Source organism: Drosophila virilis, chromosome 3, assembly GCF_030788295.1.
Source record: "Drosophila virilis strain 15010-1051.87 chromosome 3, Dvir_AGI_RSII-ME, whole genome shotgun sequence".
Taxonomy (NCBI): domain Eukaryota; kingdom Metazoa; phylum Arthropoda; class Insecta; order Diptera; family Drosophilidae; genus Drosophila; species Drosophila virilis.
This window is the reverse complement of record NC_091545.1, coordinates 5,756,690-5,779,329: the sequence shown is the minus strand read 5'-3', so window position 1 is coordinate 5,779,329 and position 22,640 is coordinate 5,756,690. Positions and strand designations below refer to the sequence as shown.

Genomic DNA, 22,640 nt, shown 5'->3' with positions numbered 1-22,640 from the left:
ATTAGGAAAAAGTGCATATAGAAGATAAATAAATGCTTAAGAACAGCGCGCGCAAACATAAATTCTTGTTAGTTTGTTATTGTTTGGCAGCCAAACAGCTGTGCGACCAGAGCTGTCGCCATTTCGATGTAATCGTATTATCGATATACCGATGCCTGCGGCATCGACGCGAAATGTACTCGCCCGAAGTTTGACAGCCGACAGTTTACACGTCACGAAGCAGCCACGAGAAAGCAGCCGCCGTTGTCGCTCGCCTGCATTTAGTTTAAACCAAATACTCGCAAATTAATTACCTAAATTTCATGTAAGTTGCTCAAACATAAACTTAGCACCCAGTTTAGTCAGTACACAATGCCAGCTAGTTGCTTTCGTCTCAATTTAAGTAATAAAAGCGTAAACATGTTGCGCCGCTTTCTTTTGACGGCCATCAGCCCTTCCACGTCAACAAAAAAAATCAAAGTGAAACGTTCCAACTCGTTTTTTTGTATCTTGCAGCATGTTCAGAAAAACGTTAGCTCTGTGCGCCCTGTTCGCTGTGCTCAGCGTCTGCGTCTCCGAGGACGAGACACGCGCTCGCCTGTTGGTTTCCAAGCAGATACTTAACAAATATTTGGTCGAGAAGAGCGATCTACTGGTGCGGTACACAATCTTCAATGTGGGCAACGGAGCGGCCACAAATGTCCAGCTGGTCGACAACGGTTTCCATCCCGAGGCCTTTGAGGTTGTGGGTGGCCAGCCTGCGGCCACCGTGGAACGCATTGCTCCGCAGACGAACTTCACCCATGTGCTGGTGGTGCGTCCCAAGGCCTTTGGTTACTTCAATTTCACCGCCGCCGAGGTGTCCTACAAGCCCGTCGAGGAGGCCGAGACGGTAAATTGTTGAGTTTCAAGTGTTTCCACTCATATGCTAATTGGTTTTAAACTGCAGCTCCAATTGGCCATCAGCTCGGAGCCCGGAGAGGGCGGCATTGTCAATCTGAATGAGTACAACAAGCGTTTCTCCTCGCATTGTTTCGATTGGGTGGCCTTTGCCATCATGACGCTGCCTTCCCTGGCCATTCCGCTCATCCTGTGGCACTCGTCGAAGAGCAAATACGAGCGCTACGGCAAAAACAAGAAGCATTAGGCCGCCTTGTATTTTGGAACAACAAATCATAGAGATTTATGCACCCATCCAATGCAATTCCGTATAACATTGTTACTTTAATTTCCAATCGTTCCATGCGTTCATCCAACCACACATTTGTATAGTTTATGATTATGTTGCCGCTCCACTTGGAATTGTAATGGGTGAGGCGAGAGCCAAGTGTAGCGTTAAATCGTTTTAGATTTGATTCGAAGACGCATTTGTAAAATGAGAATTAAAGAAGTCCATTCAAAGTTAAGCTATTTTTCTGTGTCATTAGACTGGTTTTCTAAATAAATTTAAATCAAATTTATATGCTAATTCTTAACAATTACGATAACAAATACTTGCGCCCAAAGATCTCTGATTTCTTCTCAAACATGGGCGACTTGATGGGCGTGTTGATCCTGTAGAAGGCGTTCATGGAATGCTTAATATACGTATCGTACATTTCGTTGAAGAAGTTCTTGATTCCCTCGTCGTTTTTGTTGTCGTGCACAATGATGAAGCGTATCTGTGAGGCGGTGATGAAGGCGGACACGAACCACTGATTGAACCGATCTATGGACTTTAGCTGCATGTTGGCCGTCTTCCATTTGTGCTCATCCACCAGATCCAGCGCGGCATGCGCTATAAACTGATTGAGATGCCTGTGATCCTCCTTCTGCAAAGGGCGGAATCTTTAGTTGGACTAGCGCGTCCCTTTGTGGCGTATGCACTTACGCGCTGTTCTTTGTTAACGGTGCTGAACTCTTTCTCGAATATGGGATTGTCGTTGTGTCCAACTATAACAAAATAGTACGTGGACATTGTGCACTTTAAGTTTCGAAATTAAATAAACAATTTCGGATGGCAGCTAATTTTTTTCACAGCTGATTTACGCGATTGTCCTTATGCATGTGTGGGCACACTGTCAGAACAGCGTTGCCACCTAGTAGGAATGTGAAAGCAAATAAGCTTAAGGCAGGTATGCAGCTCATAGCTAAAATAAGCATATGAGGCAAAAAGTAATATTGTCTATTTTTAGATCTAACAAAGTGAGACGTAATTAAATGAAATATTTATAAAATTAGCAAAATATTAAAAATATATGTTGTTATTTTTGTAAATGATAAGCAGCGTACGAGCCTTAAGAAACGCAAAAGTAATGCGTTTCGCCTTGCTCACATTTACGAAACAAACGTCAACAGCTGAGTGGCAACTACGTAATATAAATATATATATATATACATATATTTAAAATTATAAATCAAATTTGTAGTAAGCACTAAGTCGCCGTTGTTACTCGGATGTGTGTGGCAGCCGTAAAGTGGAGCAGTGCGCTGCTCTAGCGATTACATAATGGCAGCGGCAGCATTGCGACTGAGCGGCATGCTCCAGTTGCAGTTCCAGGCGCAGGCAGCGCATAAAATCGGACTGATGCGCCGCACTTTGAGCACGGAACTGACAACGGCGCTGCGTCCATTTTACTTTGCCGTGCATCCGGATTTGTTTGGCCAGCATCCGGAACAGCGGCAGACCAACGAGAATTCGCTGAAGCTGCTGAGCGCCCATCTGGAGGCGCTCTACCAGCGCAGCTATCCCAACGAGGATGCCAAGGTGCTCAAGTTCTATGTGCGCGAGAGTGCGGACGCCGAGAAGCGTGACTCGTTTCGCTTGGTTCAGATACGCATGGACCGGAGCACGCGAGATCCCAAGCGCTTCATACAAGGTCTGCTCGAGTCATGCAATCTCTCCACGGACTATATAAAGACCGTGAAGCCTACGGCGCAAGCAAAGCCCCAAGATGGTATGGCCAACAAACCAAGCCAGGACTATCACTACAATGCGGAGTTCCACGAGTTTGAGTCACAGTTTCGCAGCGTAATTAATGCCACGATTTCTACATAATTTCCTATACGAATATTAATTCCCTTATGCTCCACAGGAAGCGACCAGCATACGTCCCGTGCTGTCCACATGGCTGGAGGAGAACGCCGCCAAGGCCAGGCAGCGTGCCAAGGACACCGCTGTGCTGGAAGCCGAAATAGACAAGCTCAAGAATGTGCTGGTGCGAGATCTGCAATTGCGTGACGCTCGCTACGAATGCGGCTGGAACATTGAGCATTATCGCGGCTGCCTCAAGTCGCTGCAGCGCCTCACCCAGACCCATGCCGCGGTGCTGGAGACGTTGCGCAATCGCGTCGTGGTGTTTGCACCCTTCACGGGCATCAGCCTAGAGGGACATGTGATGCTCTTCACCGGCGATGTGCAGAACAATTGGATTGATTTTATCAAGAACATTCCACAGCACGATGCCTATCTGAATGTGGTGCCCGTGTATGAGCTGACGCTCTCCCAGGTGCTGCGCGGCATACAGATAGGACGCCGCAAGTTTATGCCCAAGCAGCAGGCGCGCGGCTATGCCAACTACCTCATGAAGGTGACGACATCCCTGAACGATTATCTGAGCAAGCAAAAGTATCCCAAGAGCTGGCCCGAATCGCTGCAGAAGTACACAATTGTTGTCGAATCGGAGGCGGGTCCATTGATGGTCAGTCCAACAGGCCAGTTCATAACGCCGGCCACCTGCCCCGGCAGCATACTGGTGGACTTCATCAGTCAAAATATGCAGCTGGCATGCGAACGCATGTCCAAGTACGAGAAGGACAAACACATCGAACAGCAGCTAATCGAGGAGTCCATTCACAGGCTCAAACTGCAGTCCCTTACCAAGGATGATGCCGTTACGCCCGACAAGATGATAACCGCGCTGAGCGATCTGCGTCTGTGCCAGCCCCAGCATTTCGAGCACATCAAGCTGCATATATCCCATTACTATTCGGTGCTCACCGATGGCATTGTCTGCATACCCTGGGATTTTATGCAAAAGTAGCTAATACTCCTCTCATGTGCCTTACTCTGACAATAAGCATAATAAATTTTAGACATAACTATTTGTTGTCATATGTAAAAATCTCACATTATGCGAAAATTGTCATTTAATATTGTTTATGTCCGCGTTTCTAATTGCATATGTATATAGAGTGTAGTGTACTAGAAATTCGTTGTGAAAATTGTAGCGCATTTAAGTAGGTTTTTTGGATCCCATAAAGAATATGTTTGTATATATATATATGCTCCATTTAGATACGCATTTGAATAAAAGGCGAAGTACTAAAGACAATCTGTGTTTAATATCTGGGAGAGAATCTGCTGTGGCTATAATCAGAAAGGAAGTTCTTTTTTTTTGGATTTTCATTTTGCATTCAGTTGGAAATATGTGGGTAAGATAATTATTTTTGTTCCATCATTTAAGCGTCGCCTCTCTTAGGACACATCGCTGCAATCCTCGATGCTCCAGGCGCACTCCCGGCGATTTGTGGCAAACTCCTGGGCGTTGCGCGTATAAACATGCTTCTCCTCGCCATCCCAGTGCTGGGGATTGCCGCCGCAGAGCACGGAGCGTGTTGTTGCCGCATCGTATATGGCCACACCGCCGCCAGCCAGCTGAACGACATGCCACCAGTCGATGGCAGCGCGACTGTAAACGTTCTTCGTGATGTGCTGCTGGCCAGTTGCGGAGTGATTGCTCGGCTCCAGCAGAATGTAGCGATTGCGCCAATAGGCGCTGTAGAAGGCAAATTGCAGGGTATTGTTGGGGCCGCCGTGACCGCGCTGCACGTAGTAGGCGGCCTTCTTGGGATCGCGTGCATTGGTACAGATCAGATAGGTTTGCGGGCACTCGTAAATGTAGGCATTGCCGTCGGTCATGTTGCGCAGGCACACCTTTTGCGCGGTGTACAGGATGCGCTCATCCTTCGGCAGCTGGGCGTACAACTGCTGGCGCAGCGTGCCATCCACGTCCGGCTCGAAGGCGGGCTGCTCCAGCAGCTGGCGCAGATTGGCCTGCAGCGCTGTGCGAGCAGCCGCATCCAACTGCAGCTCTGGGCGCTTCAGCAACTGCAGATTCGCCAGGGTCAGCTGCGTCAGGCTGGCGCTTAAGTTGCCCCAACGCTGCACCACACTCAGCGTGCTTTCCAGCGCCAGCACCAGATCGAACAGCGCCTCCAGTATATCGCGCAAATAGTCCAGCGTGCTCAGGGTGAGCCGCTGCAGCAGGGCGCTGACCAGCGGAAAATTCGCGCTGTGGCTGGCCGTGTGGAAGGGCGCCGCCAGCAGTTGGGCGCTGCGTCCGACAAACGTTTGATATACGTTCGCCAGCAGCGGCGGCGGCACAGCGGACAGCGCCGTCAGCTGGCCGTGAAATTCCAAAAGCTTGAGCGGATCGTAGATTTGCTTGGTCTGCTGCAGCTCCTGCCACAGTGCCTCGTAGATGGCATGCTTCAGTTCCGGCGTGCGCGCCTGGCTGGCCAGCTGCAGCACGAGGCGTGCGCGCTCCCAATCACCATTCACCTCGGCGCGTATAACGGACTCCAGATCAAGCGGACCCACGGCCGTGCTCAATGGCGCCATTTCTCCGGCCAGCACATCGATGTGCAGCAGCAAGTCCAGTGCCGGCGCGGAGCCGTTCAGGATGGCCAGTAGTTTGCTGTTGTTGTTGCTGCTGGCGCCGCCAAGAGCTAGCCCGAGGAGCAGTACCAGAGAAGCTGCTACCACTGTCATTGTTAACTGGCTGCGAATTGGCAAGGTGTGCTTCTTATAGCTGGCATTTCGGAGCGGTTTCTATTTGTAGTTAAATCGGATATTTGCATTGGAATTTAATTGTTTGTAATTTAATTGCTTGTAATCTGCAAAGTGCAACAACTATAAAATTTATCCCAATTTCAGAAGTAAACAAAGTGGCGCCAGCTGCCGTGAAAAAAGCGTACTATAATTAACGGACAAAGAGAAAACAAAATATGTTATCGATAAGTTTAGTGCACAACTGACGCAACAGATGGCGCTTGTTGCTTAAGCTAACGGCCGTTAGAATTTAAAATATATAATCGTTAGAGTTTTTTATTAGGCCAAATGGCAACGCAATTACTTAGAATTAATATCACAAAAAAACACTTAGGCTAATCGAACTATGACAGAAATGCAAGGCTACAATTGTGTATGAGTCGCTTGGTATATCAATACTTCTGGTTATTATTACAACTTGGTGGAGCTGCGCGATTGTATCGAACGCCGCAATATGCTCGAACGCAGCTCTCCACCCGTGGACGCCTTGAGCGAGGCGCCAGTCTGAGTGCCACGCACAAAGGCATGGGAACGCACCTCCTCGACATCCGTATTGCATTTGTCGTCCTCATCGTCTAGCTGCTTGGCTAGACAGGGGAAATCCCAAATGCTCTGGCCGCGTCCGAATTCCTCACCGTCGGTCAGCGTCTGTGGCAGATCGTGATGCAGTGTCTCCGGCAGTAGAAGCGCCAACAGGCCACCCACAATGCCCAGCAGGCCCAAAATGATGAGCGGCAACGCTGGCGATATATTGGCCAAGTAAACCACAAAGGGCGCAATAATGCTGGCCACATAGCCCATGATGTGTATAAAGGCAACACCCTGGGCGCGCACCACCGTCGGCAATATCTCGGCCGCATACTGCAGTCCAATGTTGTAGCTGATGTTCACAAAGAATCGGCCCATAATGGCCAATGTGGCCGAGTACACGCCCACGGGCACCACGGTGGCCAACAGGCTGAAGATGCCGCTGGCGACCATCGAGCCGCAGGCCAGCCAACGGCGTCCAAAGCGATCCAGAGTGACGGTGAGCAACGTATCCGCCGGCAGCTCCGTGAAACTGGCCACGGTGAAGGTGAAAAAGATGTCCAGACCCAGAGAGCCCACATTACGCACATGGCCATCGAACACAAGCGATATGGCCATCCAGATGACGATGAGCAGCAGCGTAGTGCGACGCAGACGCGGCGACTTGAACAGATCCAGCACCGAATAGCTGGCATTCTGGGCCTGTTCCTGATCCCGCATGCGGCGACAGCTGTCGCCAAAGTTCTGATACGTTTGCTCCGGAACGTGGCGACCATTGCGCCGTTCCAGCTTGCGCAGTATGGCAATGGCCTTGTCCACCTGACCCTGTGAGACCAGCCAGCGCGCCGACTCCGGCACAATCAAGGGCGTCAGCACCACCAGCAGCAACGGTGCCGAGGTAATAATTGTCAACAGTTTCCAATCGGCAACAAAGTACGCAATCCAGGGCAGCAAACAGGCGGCGCCCGTAAAGAACAGAGCTATGGACATGTTGGCCACGAACGTGCGATACTTGGGACCCACATACTCCAGCACTGCAAACAACAATATACTCTATGCAATAATGCTCAAGGTGAGACGCCGCCGGAGACCTTCGCAGACTTACCCAGTATGTACATCATGGTGAAGCAATTGTCGAAGGCGAAGCCGACAAAGAAACGCATCGTGGCAAATTGCCAGAAGTTGGTCACAAAGGCCGTGGCCACGCCCGCCACCAAGCCCATCAGATTGCAACAGATCAGCGCCGGAATGCGGCCAAACCGATCCGCAATCCAGCCAAACAGCAGGCCACCCACAATTGCGCCCAGAAAGAAAATCGACTGGGCATAGGTGGGCAATGCGGCATCATCGCACACCCAATTCTGTTCCGTTGCCACCGTGGCGTAGGGTATTTCCGTGAAATTATATGACCAGCCGTTGCGGCACTTGACACGCGGCCATTTCGGATCCGCCATTATTTTGCCCTGGGCCAGAACTTCCGTATAGTTGACATCGTACATGTAGCAATTGTTGTACTCCCCGTTCACCATGGGTATGGAGAGCGCCAATCTGTTGGTTGGAATAAGCGAAAGGTGCCACAATTCGGTTAAGTCTCGTTTTTCTAGTTGCGAGTGTCAAGAACCCATCAGGGTCGACGCCAGTGCTGGCTATTCAGCCGTTTTCTAGCTAAGCGTGACTGTTTTCAATAGTTGCAGCCGTTAACTGCCGTTTTGGCCATTTTAAAGCTAATTTAGCTTATTTCAAATAAGGTTAACTTATAAACACTTATTTTGAGCTGTTTCCTAAAACCCTTCAAAAATGTTTAAAAAAAATTTGAATAGTCGAAAATTTGATAAAATGGCAAACAAGTTTTTTAGCAAAATGTTTACTTGAAACAGTTGGATAATACAAATTTTAGAAAATCAAATATATATACATTTTTTATATAAGTATTAAATTATTTTAATATTTCTTTTAAGCAAGGTTCATTGGCTGTTAAAAACTAGAGATAAACAGCTAAGAAATACCCCTTCAAGTGTAAAGAAAAACAAGCTAAATTTTTAAAAATAAAGAATAAATAAATAAATATAAATAAAAAAAAATAAAGGAAAATATTTTTCTTGTTAAAGAACCCAATAAAATAAAAAGGTGTCTTAAAACAGGCTAGATTTGCTGCTTAATGCGATCCAGACTTTAAGCAATGCACAAAAGAATATTTGAACTAACACAACAATTACATTGGAGTAAAATTATTATTAAACTAAAATTACTCAAAAAATATGAAACAAATTTTGGCTTCAAAACAACATTTCCAATTGCCTTCAAAAGGAGAAGAAGGCAACTCTTTGCTTTTTTTGTGTCCCAACCTTGTCTTTTAAATTCAAATTCAGCTCTTTGTTTTAGCTTTTTTTTTTAGCTTTGGCTACTTAATCTGCAGGCAACAGTTGACAGCACTGGTCATGAACCTGCCAGGGTCAGCGGAGCGCATTGTCTGCCGCAAAACATGACGCAGCCGAGATCGCCGCCAGAATGCCAGCATAGACAGCATAATTATCTTGTGGTCTTGACAAAATCCGCTGCGCTTGAATCGTGTGTATTTAAGTATCTAAATATATGTCTAAAATTATAGCCAGCATTGATGATTGTCGGATGGGAGGGCGGGCGTCGCTCATATGTCACGGGGTAACTTGTTTAATTGCCAATTTTATGACGGCACAATTATTTGATTTATAGATTTTTACCCTAGCCCAAAAAGGCATCGAAACATTTTGACAGACAACTTGACTGAAGCTAAAGCACGGAGAGCCCATTTTGAATACATTTCACTTAGAAGAGACATTTTAAAGCCAACTAGTTGCCCAAACAGAAGCTAAGCCCAGGCACGAATCGAACCACCACTTTCTCCAAAATAGATGCAAATGAAGTTTTCAAATTTTAGCTAAAAATATTGTCAGTAGAACGGACATTTATAGATACATGTGATAAACTAGCTTTATACATTTTGGCCGGTAGCTGGTTCAAACCCACCAACAGTTTTTTTTCAACTTTGCAAACATTTTCAGTCTAGAAATAGTATTATTACATAACATGTTTAAAATATGTGACAAACCAGATTGACGAATTGAACCTGCAGGCTGGAAACTGGTTCGAACCGACCAAAGATTTTTTTTAAGGCTTGCAGCTCTTTATTCATAAAAAATATCGTGCTCTATTTACTCTTGCTAGGCAAACTTCTAATTTCTATGTGCTTGACAGTTTGACAGTTTTTTTTTAATCAACAATTTAATTAGCACCTTTTTCTATTTCTTATACAAATACTTGAACTGTGCGGAAATTAGAGCGCTACGTTTCCAGAGATTAATTGAATTTGCGTAAGATAGAAATTTCCTCTACCTCTACCGGAGTATTGCGCAGTCGGTTACAGCCCACTTGTTATGCTCAAGCGAGGGTATTTGAGCTTCGGTTTTGGGTTTTTCATTTCAATTGCGCTCACTTTAGGAAAATTTGTGGCTCGCCACATAGCATTAGCTAGTTAGTCAGTCGGTTAGTTAGTCGTTAGTACTTATTTGCAGCTTGTGTTGTTGCCACGATTATTTCACCTGTGCGTCGCAGCTGACGTCGCTGCCGCTGCGCTGCTGCTAATTATGGCCTGGCTAACTGCCACTGCCACTGCCACTGTTTCGAGCTATCTTAGCACCTGCCCGCTCCTTGCCCAGCTGTAAGGTTTTTTTTTGCCTTATTGAGCCGATGTCTGACTGTAAAACCAATCACAGCACAAGGTTACCTCGTCATTCTAAGCCGCAGCACTTAGACGAGTTAATGACTTTGATCAGAACACTCGAATTTGTGTTTTGTTTTTCATTTAGTTTCGATTTGAGTTCGATAATCGTTTTGGTGCTGCCAACAAGTTATTATCGTTTTAGCACAGAACTCATAGAAATCCATATTATTCTAAATGCCGACACGGCCCGAGTGTGTGGCAAGCCCGTTGATTTCAAGGCGTTGTCAAACTCACAATCGAATTCAAGCTGATCGATCAAACAAATTGATTTTGTGAAAGTTTTGCGGAACCGCATAGTTCGCATTCGCACAAAACGCACAATTGCTTCCGCCTGGGCAGCTGAGAATCACGGAGAAAGGCGACGACGGACATTCGCGCTGCTTTCAAAGCAATAACTGAAGCAAAAGAGACAAATGTCGTTCTTAAACCAAGCCAAGCTTTTTAATTTCTTAAACCTAACAACAAAGTTCATAAGCTCATGACTCAATCTATGGCATTTCTTACTTTCATTGAGAGTGCTTAAGGCTTATTTAAGGTATTTGAATGGCTGTAATACGTTTTTTTTCACTCAATCGAAGCTTCTTCTTTTTCGTAACATTCACGATTTATCTACCGAACTCAAGGATGATTCATATGACAATAAGGTTTCATTCGAGAGCGAAATGTACTTAGAATGTGATCAGACTAGAATTTAGAACGTGATTTTTCAATGAATGCTCGAATATATTGCTTCAAATTCTTGTACTTCATAAAAAGCGATAATAAAAGCAGCCTTGCGAGTAAAGTAATCTATTTAAATGTTAAATATACAGGAAACTTCAGAACAGTTTTGGGTCTTAGGTGCTATCTACATATATATTCAAGGTCATTTTTGACTTAATAACTTAATAATTGCATAGAAAAATATATGCTTAACACCTGTTACTTTGTTTAAACTCTAGTATACATTTCCTAGAACTTAAACTTAAGCCGATTGCTTTTAACGGGTTCTACAATATACTTGAGCTACTGTGAATTTAGCCATTAAGTCTGTCGCATATCGCTCGAGTATGTTTAGCATAACAATAAGACATGAATAAAACTAACGAAATCTGCATATAAGGCGCATAAAAACTCATAAAATTATGAACATTTAAATGGATTGCAAAACGGCATTCCAATTAGTTAGTGCTAGAAATGTAGTTACCGATCTCAAATGTCTTAAGTAACTAGCTAGCCAGTTTTATGAAGACCAGCTGCAGCTGAATTACACAGTGAGAAAAACTGCAAGCTTATGTCAAGAATTTTCGTTATCCCTCAATAAGGAATGCTTCAGTCTTAGTTTGAGTAAAATTTGTACAGAGTTCTTGAATGAAGTAAGACTTGATTTAATTTTTTTTAATATAATTAAATAAAGATTTCTCAAGTTCAAGTTAGGCAATAAATTCATGAATTAAGTAAAATTTGGGAAGAATTCGTGACAGGCTCTCAATGTGCTTAGATTAAGTAACAAAGTACTTGAGTCAAGTACAAATTAATTTAATTAATTTCAATAAGACATTTTCAAGCCCGAATTAAGAACCAATTCTCGAATGACTTTCAGACAAATTCTCACTGTGCTTAGCTTTAGTATCAAAACTCTTAAATCAAGCTCAAAAACTAATTTAAAATAATACTTGTACTAAATTTAGCGCTTTTAATGGGCATAATTAGGCTTAATTGAAGTTTTTTTGCACTTAAAATTTGATATTTTGAATAAGAATTTTATATTTGAGCAAGTCTTAAGACCTGTTTTACTTAATTTAAGTACTTCACTTTTAATTTCTTTTCTCTGTGTAATCTTGGCCATAAAACCCAAATTTGCCTTGGCGGGAAAACCCGCTCATGAGTCACGGACACACAAAAAACCATAACACACCCAGCAAAAGAACTCGAGTTGGCTTACCTGGCCTCCACATCGAGTGTATCCAGTTCGGGCACATGGCACCAGTGCTGCTCCGGTATGAGCGTGAGAAAGATTTGTGAGAAATACACGAAGGCCACAAAGAACGAGAATGGGATCATGCAGAGGAACAATATCTTTTGATAGCGACCAAATTCGCCAATTAATGGCAGAAGGTCATCAAAATCGATGGTGGGCGCAATGGGCGTGGCTGGCAGCTCTTTGCCCTTTTTGCCAGACATATCCAATTGGAGCTCCTTATTATTGCCGCCGCTGCGACGACGCGGCAAATTGTCGACAACTCCTCCTCCTACTCCTCCTCCGCCACCGTCGACCGCTCCATGCGGCTTCTCTTCGTGATTATATGCTTCATTGACGAAGTATGCTTGCTTGGCCTGACCTTCCATGCTCGCTGACCTTGCTGAATCTGTGTCACTTGTGTGTGAATTGTAAGCTCAAAAGCTGGCCGGCTGGTTACAAAAGAAATTCACTTGGCTTGTAATCAAAGTGCGCCAGACACAAAATAATCAAAGACACGAACTCGAGAGCTTGCGGCGCACGCGCGCGTTTTCGTTAACGTTCTGCAACTGAACTGAGCACGCGCACCGGATGGCGTTTTTATATCAGACCGCAAACCCGCCAAAAACAAATAACAACAACGACAACAACAACAAAATCCCAAAGCCAAGAGCCGAGCTCGGATCCAAGTCGAGAGCCGCCGGCCGAGAGCTTCGTTAGCGCTGCACTTGTCGTTAAGAACAAGAACTGGCAATGCCGGCAGCGAAAGTTGAACAGCTGTATTTGTGACGAGCCGCCCAGCTGGTAAACCGGTCCGATCCTAAGCGTTATATGATCTTGATCAGCTCGTGGTGATGGTCGCTTCGCTGCCTTTGATAATATACATACATATTTTTAGCCCAAAACGCTCCCCCAGCTGTTCGGCCCGTGAATCACGTTGAAAGCGCGTCCGAATTTGCATAAAAGACCAAAAAGTCACAATCACACGAGCACACCAAAACGTCAGAAGTGCCCATTCATAATGCTCATATAAGATGCGGGGGATTAACCCCTTTTGGCGCAGCTGGCATAGTCGACTGACTCACAGCCTCCTCATCGAAATCCCACCACCCAAAAATAAAGGTTAACTGAAATCAAGATTATTAGCAAGAAAAATAATTGATATATACATTTTTCAGAATTGTGTTGTTCAGATATCGCATACGTTTGCATAATTTGTGGTATCTGGGGCTATCTGGTAACTGATGTTTACCCAACTTATTATGCGTAGCATCCAAAACATGTTTTCTTATTCAGAACATATTCGAAATGAGTTTGTAAGCGTAAAAGATAGCTGTACTTATATAGATATAGATATAGATATAGATATAGATATAGATATAGATATAGATATAGATATAGATATAGATATAGATATAGATATAGATATAGATATAGATATAGATATAGATATAGATATAGATATAGATATAGATATAGATATAGATATAGATATAGATATAGATATAGATATAGATATAGATATAGATATAGATATAGATATAGATATAGATATAGATATAGATATAGATATAGATATAGATATAGATATAGATATAGATATAGATATAGATATAGATATAGATATAGATATATATAGATATAGATATAGATATAGATATAGATATAGATATAGATATAGATATAGATATAGATATAGATATAGATATAGATATAGATATAGATATAGATATAGATATAGATATAGATATAGATATAGATATAGATATAGATATAGATATAGATATAGATATAGATATAGATATAGATATAGATATAGATATAGATATAGATATAGATATAGATATAGATATAGATATAGATATAGATATAGATATAGATATAGATATAGATATAGATATAGATATAGATATAGATATAGATATAGATATAGATATAGATATAGATATAGATATAGATATAGATATAGATATAGATATAGATATAGATATAGATATTGTAATAGGATAAGAGCATCATTGGTAACCCTAGCCAGGGTATTATAGTGTCACTATCTATGTTAATTATAACAGTACGATAAGTAAATATCGATAAAGAAAAGCGGCTGCAGAGAAGAAGTGGAAGGCAGTCTCTCTACAGTACTAGCAGTAAGAAGACGTGTTGTTAAAAATAAAAAGGCAACCCGAACATAAGTTAAATCAACGAAGAAAATCATACTATTACAATATCAGAAGTGGGATTGACTCAGAAAAAAAAAAAAACACAACAAAATGGAAAATATAAATATAAATGACGTGTCAATAGCGACATTGAAAAGTTGGTTGGCATTACTAAATTTGCCAACAGAGGGTACCAAAACTGAGCTGATGGCGAGATTAAATAAGGTACCAGTGGATATCCGAGACGATGCTGCAAAGGAACTTGAAGTTCAACGTAACAAGGAACAGACAATTGAGGCTCAAAATGAGTTGCAAAACATAATGCAACAACAGCGTGACGAAATAGCAAATGGCGCCGAGATGCTGAAATTGATGCGTCTCGAAATTGAAGCGTCTCGAAAATTCCTAGAAGAATTTCAAGTAACGGTGAACCGCAACTCGCACATCGGCGGGAGCGACGGGGGAGAGCAAGAAAGTGAAGTCGGCGATTTATTGCAGCTAGAGGATGGTCACACTGAAGAAAGACCACGGTCGACGGATGGCAACGCTGGTGCAGCTGATTACACTGGAACGGATGGCAACGCTGGTGCAGCTGATCACGCTGGTGCAGCGGGCAACGCTGGGGCAGCTGGAAGGATCGACGAAAGTGGCAACGCTGTCGGAGGCAACTTAAATAATTGCATCCAAACTGGAGCGATGATGTTAGCCAAGGAAATTTTATTAGAATTTACTGGAGAAAGTGAGGTGCGTAAATGGGTAATGCAATTCTTCAATGTGGCCAAGATCTACAGACTAAATGATATGCAACAGCACTTGCTTTGTATAAGCAAATTGAAAGGCGGTGCTTTGAAGTGGTTGCATGCAGACCCTATGCGCATCATTGCTCCGATTGACGAGATGCTAAATCAATTGGTTTTGGCCTTCGGGGGAGGATTTTCGAAGTCGGAACTACGACAGAAGTTCGAGGATCGGGTTTGGAAACCAGATGAGGTGTTCGCCACATATTTTAGCGAAAAAAGCATATTGGCACAGGACATCAACATTGATGTAGAGGAGTTAATGGAGGGTATTATTCGAGGCATACCTTGCGAAAACTTGCGCACTCAAGCTAGTATGCATTGCTTTACCAATCCGGCTCAAATTTTACGTGCGTTTGCAGCTATAAAGTTGCCAATTAAACGGGTACGAAACCATGTAGTGAAACAAACTGCACAGGAAGCACAGGCGGACAAACAACAACGTTGCTACAATTGCAATGTTAAGGGCCATTGGGCCAAAGATTGTTTAAAGCCCAAACGGGAGGCAGGATCTTGCTATGCGTGCGGCTCAAAGGATCATTTAATAGCAGGATGTCCAAATAAAAAGTATGATATGGAAAACAAATATGTAAGATACTTAAGAATTCATTTTAGTAACTCATTTAACAAATCAATAATTGCAGAATGCCTTATAGACTCTGGCAGCCCTATTTCATTTTTAAAGGAAAAGTTTGTGCCATTAAAAGTAAAGCGTATGCCAGATGCAAATTCGTATGTAGGTTTAAATGAAAGTAAATTGAAAAATTTTGGAAAAATTTTATGTTTTATGAAGAAAAAGTTAATAAATGTTTATTTTAATGTTATAATTGTGGCAAATGAGTCTATGAGGTATGACGCTGTGCTTGGTAGAGATTTTATGGATTCTTTTGGTTTAAATATTGATTTAAGAACATTAAAAATTGTGAACGGGCATAAAGTTGATCACCAGAATAATGGTAAAAATGATATCATAGCTACAAGCTACAAAGAAAAACAAAAAAAAGTGGACGATGAAGATATCAAACACGAGCAAAATGAAACTATATTGTTAAATGATAAAATCGTTAATAAGGAAATAGTCAGTAATGAAACTGGTAGTGATGAATTAGTTAGTGAGAAAATTGTTAGTCCGGAAACGCTTGGTGATAAAGTTGGTAGTGATGAGATAGTTAGAAATAAAATAATTAGTGGTGAAATAGTTAGAAATGAAGTGATTGGGATCGAAACTGTTAGTGATGAGATAGTTAGTTATGGAGAGCTTAAGCTCGAACCTGATAGTGAAGAAGTTGTTAGTGATGAAATTATCTATAATCAAACCGGGATTGAAAAAGTGATTATAGAAGATATAGGAAACAGTGCAGTTAAAATTAATAATCATGTTAATGAAGCGCCAGTGAATAGCGAAATCATGGGAGTGTTAGAAGAGAATTTTGAGAAGGATATCTTAACAATAAGTTGGGAAGATTCTAACAAAAGAGAAAATATATATATTTTAAGTGAAGATATTGATTACAGCACAAAGTGTGAATTTGAAAATTTATTTGAAAATACTTATGTAAAAGCGAAAAGGCCAAATCAGCCAAAATTAAGACATGAGTTAAGCATAAGATTAGAAAACGACAAAGTATTTAATTGTACACCTAGGCGGTTATCTTATATGGAAAAAGAAAAGTTGCAAGAATTATTAGACGACTATTTAAAAGATGGAATCATTAGGCCAAGTTGTTCAGAGTATGCATCACCTATAGTACTAGTGAAGAAAAAAACTGGAGACATGAGGTTATGTATTGATTTTAGAAGACTGAACAAAATTATATGTAGAGACAACTACCCGCTACCATTGATCGACGATTTATTAGACAGACTATGCGGAAAAACAGTATTTTCAAAGTTGGATCTAAAAAACGGGTATTTTCATGTTTTTGTTAATGAGCAATCTATTAAATACACTTCATTTGTTACCCCTTTAGGACAATATGAATTTCTTAGGATGCCCATGGGTTTAAAAACTGCGCCACATGTATTTCAAAGATTTGTTAATAACATATTTTGTGATATGATAAAAGATAATAAGGTAATTGTTTACATGGATGATATTATGATAGCAAGTACAAACATAAAGGAACACATGGAGACCTTAAAGGAAGTGTTTATAAGACTGGTGCAAAACAAATTAGAGTTGAAATTAGATAAGTGTGAATTTTTTAAAAGCAGCGTTAAATATTTAGGATTTGTGGTGGATAGTAAAGGCGTTAGGGCTGATGAAAAAGGGTTAGAAGCGGTTAAATCCTTTCCAATACCAAACAAAATTCAGGGAGTACAAAGTTTCCTAGGGTTATGCTCCTACTTCAGGAGGTTCATTTTAAACTTTTCTATATTAGCTAAACCCTTATATGATTTATTGAAAAAAGATAAGAAATTCAAGTTTGGAGAAGAGGAGTTTAAGTGTTTTAATATGTTAAAAGATAAATTGTTAGAGGCGCCAGTACTATCAATATATAATTACAAAGAAGAAATAGAACTACATTGTGATGCCAGCGCAGTGGGATTTGGGGCTGTTTTATTTCAAAAAAAAGAAGATAGGAAATTACACCCGATTTTTTATTTTTCTAAAAGAACAACCGAAGTAGAGTCTAAATATCATAGTTTTGAGTTAGAAACGCTAGCCATCATTTACGCATTACGCAGATTTCGTATATATCTGCAGGGAAAACGATTTAAAATAATGACAGATTGCAACTCTTTAACTTTAACGCTTAACAAAATAGATTTAAATCCGAGAATTGCTAGATGGGCGTTAGAACTACAAAATTACGATTTTGAGTTAGTGCATAGATCGGGCAAGCAAATGCAACATGTGGATGCGTTAAGCAGATGTTATGAGGACATTTTAGTTATTGAATCCAATAGTTTTGAGGACAATTTAGTTATTTGCCAAAGCAAAGATGACAAACTGGTAGATATTAGAAAGATGTTAGAAAAAGAAGAGCACAAGCTATTCGAAATGAGAAATGGGGTCATTTACAGAAAAACAAATGATGGCAGATTAGTTTTTTATGTACCAAAGGATATGGAAGAACATGTACTTTACAAATATCATGATGAGTTGGGACATGCTGGGAGAAATAAGATGATCGATGCCATTGGAAAGAGTTACTGGTTCCCATATATTAAGGAAAAAGCAATAAAGCATATAGGGAATTGTTTAAAATGCATTGCCTTCGCCCCCAAGACGGGTAAGAGTGAAGGACTATTACATAGCATACCGAAAGGAAACAAACCGTGGGAGATGATCCATATAGACCATTATGGACCAATTAATGCAGGAAGGGCTAATAAATATATATTGGCGGTGGTTGACGGATTTTCAAAATTTGTTAGACTATATACAGCAAAGACAACAAGTACGAAAGAAGCGATTAAGGCATTAAAAGATTATTTCAGAGCGTATAGTAGACCTAAGTTCATTGTATCGGACAGAGGGAGTTGTTTTACTGCAAAAGAGTTTGATGAATTTTTAAAAAATGAGGGAGTAACGCATATTAAAATAGCAACGGGTTGTCCGCAAGCAAATGGTCAGGTGGAAAGGTTGAATAGAGACTTGGGTCCGATGATGGCAAAAATGGCGGAGCCAGAAAATGGTTTACATTGGGATGTTATTATAGAAAATGTTGAATATGCAATAAACAACACACAACACAAAAGCATAAAGAAATTTCCAAGCGAAATGTTATTCGGATTACAACAGAAAGGAAAAGTTGTTGATGAATTAAAAGAAAAATTAGAAGAGTTTACACAGGTGAACACGTGTGATAAAAGAAATTTAGAAAATATAAGAAAGAGTGGAGAAATATATCAAAAAGAAGCTCAAATCAGAAATGAAGAGCGGATTAATAAAAAGAAGAAAGTATCAGTAGAATATAAAATAGGTGACTATGTCATGGTAAAAAATTTTGATAGCACACCAGGAGTTTCAAAAAAGTTAATACCAAGATATAAAGGGCCTTATAGTATAGAAAAGATTTTAAAAAATGATAGATACTTGTTAAAGGATGTAGAAGGCTTTCAATTATCTCGCAACCCGTACGTTGGTATCTGGAATAGCCAAAACTTTAAGCATTGGATGCGAAAATAGGCAATAAGCATTAGTTATAAAGATAGATACACATATAAAAGACAGAGATCGGGAGCTCTCTTTGTCAGGATGGCCGAGTTGTAATAGGATAAGAGCATCATTGGTAACCCTAGCCAGGGTATTATAGTGTCACTATCTATGTTAATTATAACAGTACGATAAGTAAATATCGATAAAGAAAAGCGGCTGCAGAGAAGAAGTGGAAGGCAGTCTCTCTACAGTACTAGCAGTAAGAAGACGTGTTGTTAAAAATAAAAAGGCAACCCGAACATAAGTTAAATCAACGAAGAAAATCATACTATTACAATATAGATATAGATATAGATTGGATTACAGAGCATTTGCTAGTCGTGCACTCCCGACTAGCCCACTCTTACTTGTTTTTCGTTCTTATTACAAGTGCGAAAGTTGTTAAACGCAGCCTAAATCCAGTTAAAGCCAGTTCTAGTTAGGCTTTTTTATTTTTATTTTATTTTAATATATTTTATATTTGTTTTTTTTTTAGTTACAATTCGCTAGTTCTACGCGCGATTAATGTTTTAATTAGCACCGTTTGCGGCGCGGCCCAAGGACAATAACATTTTGCTTGCGTCTCGGTCTCGGTCTCAAATGGGTTCATAGCACGCCGCACTTGAATAGAATCGAGTTTGATTTGTGAATTTTGTGCTTGATATCGAGATTGAGATACAAATCACATCGTTTGGCTAATTTGATTTGGTTATGTGCGTTTTGTCTGTGGGCAGGTGTCATTTGATATATTTGCTTTGAACATTTTTAGAAAGTTTATAATACGCTTTTATTTCACCAGATCTCGTAATTATCCGGCTAATTATCGATTAAATATGTGACGGCTAATTCGTGTCCAGGAAAAATGTCAGCAATTAAGCCCCAAAAAACAGCTGTTTTTATATTGAATGTGGAATTTATTTAAGGTTTCCCTTAAATTTATGATTAACCATTTTGCGTTCGTGAGCTTTTAAGTACGCAGCTCCTTGCACATTTTTCTTTTTATTTATTTATAATTATATTTGTTTGATTTATTACAAGCATATTAAATACAAATTAAATATATTTTTTGGGCTGTATCGCATTTTTAGGAAAATTATTATTTATTTTAATTAAATATTTTTTTTAACTAGTAATTAAGTATTATTATAAAATATTTTGCTTCAAAAGGGGTTTTTTGTAGTTTTATTGTTTTAATAATTATCAACAATTATTGATCCCAAAAATTGAAATATTAGCAAGAAATATCAAATATTTGTATTGATAAGAATAAATGTAGATAATTATTAATAATTATTATGGAATATTTATTATTATTATATTATATTAAATATAAGAATTCAATTAGATAATTGTTGAACCCAAGAATTAATATTGTGTAAACGGAATATCAAAATAAATAGTATAAATAAGGATTAGGTTTAATTAATAAATAATTAATTCATTTAATAGCTCAAGCATGAATATAAGTATATCAAATATTTTTTAGTCTCTTAAATTTTTATTTAATCCTTCTAGATTTAAATAATATTAAATCATTCTCAAACTTTTGCCTTTTCATAGAGCATAACGCAGCCGTCTAGAGTTTTGTCTTTCATTTCGCTGTACTTAGATTAATTCAACCTTCAAATGAACAAATAAATATTATTTCAATAAAATCATTTCCGTTTTAATTCTTGGGCTTGCATAGTTGCTTATTATTATTATTATTATTGTTTTTTTTTTATACTACAGCATAATTATAGTTATGTGAGTGTGTGTATATGAGCTATAATGAGTTAACAGCAAAAACGGTTTAATTAAATGTGCATTACATTTAAGTGCTAGGAAGTGAGTGCATCTGAATGTGCGAATGTTCATAATGAATATCATAATGTCTCTATAGTTAATTAATAGAATATTTATTTCAAATGGATCTATGCACAATTTATAATATATGATACTTACAATAATATGCTTAGCATATGGCTTAATTTAATTATTAACAATTTAATTTAATTTAATTAAATTTTCCATTCATGTTCGATTGTGAAATATTCAAGCACTTAGCACTTTGAAAAGATTCAAACATGTCGTCAAATAAATTTTAACATTTTGATAACCAATATTTAATTGTTCGAGTTATTTAACCTGGGTAAAAACCATTAAGCCATATCTCTGATCATTTTTTCTTGACCCAAAGAAAATGATAAGCCTACGAAAAAAAAAACCCTAAAGCGGTTCCGATTAAATTTGCTCCCGAGGAAAATCCCAGGTGTATAGACGTGGCTGATTAGAGAGATAAGGAATTGACCAAGATGCAAGCTTACCCCGTTTAGCTATAAAAGACTTAAGCCTTGGCCAAGAAGCTTCAGTTGAAATCACCATGAAGTTCATTTGTGCATCAGTACTACTACTATCCGCCGTACTCGGCACCAATGCCGTGGACTGGCAGTCCTTGAAATCGCTGGACATTGAGCCCAAAGTGCCCATGATCCGTCGTCATAATGCGCCCGCTGGACGTATTACGAGAGGCGAAACCGCTGCACGCAATCAGTTCCCCTACCAGGCGGGTCTCATGCTCTACACTCCCGACGGTGCTGCCTGGTGCGGAGGTACCCTGATCAGCACCCGACATGTGGTTACCGCCGCTCACTGCACGGACAATCTGACCTCTGGTGTGGATGTCTATCTGGGCGCCTGGGATCGCACCAACGCGAAGGAGGAGGGCCAGCAGATCATCTTTGTGGAGAAGAAGTACGTGATTGTTCATGAGGCGTGGGACAACAAAACCCTCAAGAACGACATTTCCATCATTAAGCTGCCCGTGCCCATTGAATTCAACCAGTTCATTCAGCCCGCCAAGCTGCCCGTCAAGTCCGACAACTACGAAAACTACGCTGGGGAGCAGGCTGTTGCCTCCGGCTGGGGCAAGGTCGCCGACTGTAAGTTCCGAGTGGAACCCTTTTGAAGAACCTCAACTAATCATGGATTCTTTTCGCAGCCGAGAGAGGAGCCACCAACATCTTGCAATATATTTATGTGCCCATCATGAGGAACGCGGGCTGCTCTCCCTGGTTCGTCGGCTCTGTGACCAGCACCAACATCTGCATCAAGACAACCGGCGGCATTTCCACCTGCAACGGTGACTCTGGTGGTCCTTTGGTTCTTGCCGATGGCAGCAACACCTTGATTGGTGCCACCTCCTACGGAATTGCTCTGGGCTGCGAGGTTGGCTGGCCAGGTGTCTTCACCCGCATCACCTCCTATCTGGACTGGATCGAGGAGCACACCGGTGTGGTTAACAAGGGCTTATAAATGTAAAATATTGCCTTAGAAAAGATTGCGGAAGAGCAGTCGAAATATATTGATTCAAAAGCATAAAAATATCTGTTATTTTCTTTGTACATAGTTTCAGCTGAAGGAATGCAAACACAGACGAAGTTGTAAGTCTGAAGTTGGAATCCCAGATCTTGTGCTATATAGATCGGTTTTCAATACACAGGACCGCCTCTGCTCTTCTGGGATCGTCGACTGCTTCCAGGC

General features: G+C 40.8%; 7 protein-coding genes across 12 annotated transcripts; 4 read left to right on the top strand and 3 right to left on the bottom strand.

The window, feature by feature from the left end:
* Positions 1-151: 151 nt before the first annotated feature.
* Positions 152-1,385, top strand: SsRbeta (signal sequence receptor beta). Its single transcript, XM_002046501.4, has 3 exons — positions 152-304; positions 496-871; positions 929-1,385. Exons 2-3 carry the CDS (start codon positions 497-499, stop codon positions 1,124-1,126), a joined length of 573 nt encoding a protein of 190 aa, XP_002046537.1. The 5' UTR covers positions 152-304; position 496; the 3' UTR covers positions 1,127-1,385.
* Positions 1,382-2,037, bottom strand: Trs20 (TRAPP subunit 20). Of its 2 annotated transcripts, XM_070208635.1 has the most exons (3): positions 1,850-2,037; positions 1,478-1,790; positions 1,382-1,415 (listed from the first exon to the last, which is right to left on the bottom strand). In XM_070208635.1, exons 1-3 carry the CDS (start codon positions 1,934-1,936, stop codon positions 1,387-1,389), a joined length of 429 nt encoding a protein of 142 aa, XP_070064736.1. In that variant the 5' UTR covers positions 1,937-2,037; the 3' UTR covers positions 1,382-1,386. The 2 variants fall into 2 exon arrangements, with proteins under 2 accessions (XP_070064736.1, XP_002046536.1); XM_002046500.4 differs by having other exon boundaries at positions 1,382-1,790; positions 1,850-2,036.
* A 334-nt stretch (positions 2,038-2,371) lies between these two features.
* Positions 2,372-4,087, top strand: LOC6624445 (T-cell activation inhibitor, mitochondrial). Its single transcript, XM_002046499.4, has 2 exons — positions 2,372-2,989; positions 3,054-4,087. The coding sequence occupies exons 1-2, from the start codon at positions 2,468-2,470 to the stop codon at positions 3,999-4,001; spliced, it is 1,470 nt and encodes a 489-aa protein (XP_002046535.1). The 5' UTR covers positions 2,372-2,467; the 3' UTR covers positions 4,002-4,087.
* A 196-nt stretch (positions 4,088-4,283) lies between these two features.
* Positions 4,284-5,753, bottom strand: LOC6624478 (uncharacterized). Its single transcript, XM_002046498.4, has one exon. The coding sequence runs from the start codon at positions 5,729-5,731 to the stop codon at positions 4,436-4,438; it is 1,296 nt and encodes a 431-aa protein (XP_002046534.1). The 5' UTR covers positions 5,732-5,753; the 3' UTR covers positions 4,284-4,435.
* Positions 5,754-6,040: 287 nt separating this feature from the next.
* Positions 6,041-12,651, bottom strand: LOC6624404 (organic cation transporter protein). Its single transcript, XM_002046497.4, has 3 exons — positions 12,004-12,651; positions 7,425-7,867; positions 6,041-7,353 (listed from the first exon to the last, which is right to left on the bottom strand). Exons 1-3 carry the CDS (start codon positions 12,405-12,407, stop codon positions 6,203-6,205), a joined length of 1,998 nt encoding a protein of 665 aa, XP_002046533.2. The 5' UTR covers positions 12,408-12,651; the 3' UTR covers positions 6,041-6,202.
* Positions 12,652-14,017: 1,366 nt separating this feature from the next.
* On the top strand, positions 14,018-21,199 carry LOC138911012 (uncharacterized). Of its 5 annotated transcripts, XM_070207814.1 has the most exons (3): positions 14,018-14,921; positions 14,988-15,541; positions 15,619-19,383. In XM_070207814.1, exons 1-3 carry the CDS (start codon positions 14,289-14,291, stop codon positions 15,722-15,724), a joined length of 1,293 nt encoding a protein of 430 aa, XP_070063915.1. In that variant the 5' UTR covers positions 14,018-14,288; the 3' UTR covers positions 15,725-19,383. The 5 variants fall into 5 exon arrangements, with proteins under 5 accessions (XP_070063915.1, XP_070063914.1, XP_070063913.1 ...); XM_070207813.1 differs by lacking the exon at positions 15,619-19,383 and adding an exon at positions 19,615-21,199 and having other exon boundaries at positions 14,018-15,563; XM_070207812.1 differs by lacking the exon at positions 15,619-19,383 and adding an exon at positions 19,615-21,198 and having other exon boundaries at positions 14,018-15,541.
* A 110-nt stretch (positions 21,200-21,309) lies between these two features.
* LOC116650728 (brachyurin) lies at positions 21,310-22,474 on the top strand. The gene is made up of 2 exons (XM_032435208.2): positions 21,310-22,039; positions 22,099-22,474. The coding sequence occupies exons 1-2, from the start codon at positions 21,481-21,483 to the stop codon at positions 22,410-22,412; spliced, it is 873 nt and encodes a 290-aa protein (XP_032291099.1). The 5' UTR covers positions 21,310-21,480; the 3' UTR covers positions 22,413-22,474.
* The last annotated feature ends 166 nt before the right edge of the window (positions 22,475-22,640 follow it).

Bases quoted from the DNA above. Each gene is read 5' to 3' on its own strand.
- LOC6624404 (XM_002046497.4), bottom strand. From the start codon at position 12,407: ATGGAAGGTCAGGCCAAGCAAGCATACTTCGTCAATGAAGCATATAAT. The intron at 7,868-12,003 runs GTAAGCCAACTC...TCCAACCAACAG, and splicing joins ACACTCGATGTGGAGGCCAG to ATTGGCGCTCTCCATACCCA. The intron at 7,354-7,424 runs GTAAGTCTGCGA...TGTTGTTTGCAG, and splicing joins CACCATGATGTACATACTGG to TGCTGGAGTATGTGGGTCCC.
- LOC138911012 (XM_070207811.1), top strand. From the start codon at position 14,289: ATGGAAAATATAAATATAAATGACGTGTCAATAGCGACATTGAAAAGT. The intron at 15,542-15,618 runs GTATGATATGGA...CAATAATTGCAG, and splicing joins GCAGGATGTCCAAATAAAAA to AATGCCTTATAGACTCTGGC.
- LOC6624478 (XM_002046498.4), bottom strand. From the start codon at position 5,731: ATGACAGTGGTAGCAGCTTCTCTGGTACTGCTCCTCGGGCTAGCTCTT.
- LOC116650728 (XM_032435208.2), top strand. From the start codon at position 21,481: ATGAAGTTCATTTGTGCATCAGTACTACTACTATCCGCCGTACTCGGC. The intron at 22,040-22,098 runs GTAAGTTCCGAG...TTCTTTTCGCAG, and splicing joins CTGGGGCAAGGTCGCCGACT to CCGAGAGAGGAGCCACCAAC.
- SsRbeta (XM_002046501.4), top strand. From the start codon at position 497: ATGTTCAGAAAAACGTTAGCTCTGTGCGCCCTGTTCGCTGTGCTCAGC. The intron at 872-928 runs GTAAATTGTTGA...TTTAAACTGCAG, and splicing joins CCGTCGAGGAGGCCGAGACG to CTCCAATTGGCCATCAGCTC.
- Trs20 (XM_070208635.1), bottom strand. From the start codon at position 1,936: ATGTCCACGTACTATTTTGTTATAGTTGGACACAACGACAATCCCATA. The intron at 1,791-1,849 runs GTAAGTGCATAC...CGCCCTTTGCAG, and splicing joins CCGTTAACAAAGAACAGCGC to AAGGAGGATCACAGGCATCT. The intron at 1,416-1,477 runs GCAAGTATTTGT...AAATTTATTTAG, and splicing joins GAAATCAGAGATCTTTGGGC to AAAACCAGTCTAATGACACA.
- LOC6624445 (XM_002046499.4), top strand. From the start codon at position 2,468: ATGGCAGCGGCAGCATTGCGACTGAGCGGCATGCTCCAGTTGCAGTTC. The intron at 2,990-3,053 runs GTAATTAATGCC...TATGCTCCACAG, and splicing joins TTGAGTCACAGTTTCGCAGC to GAAGCGACCAGCATACGTCC.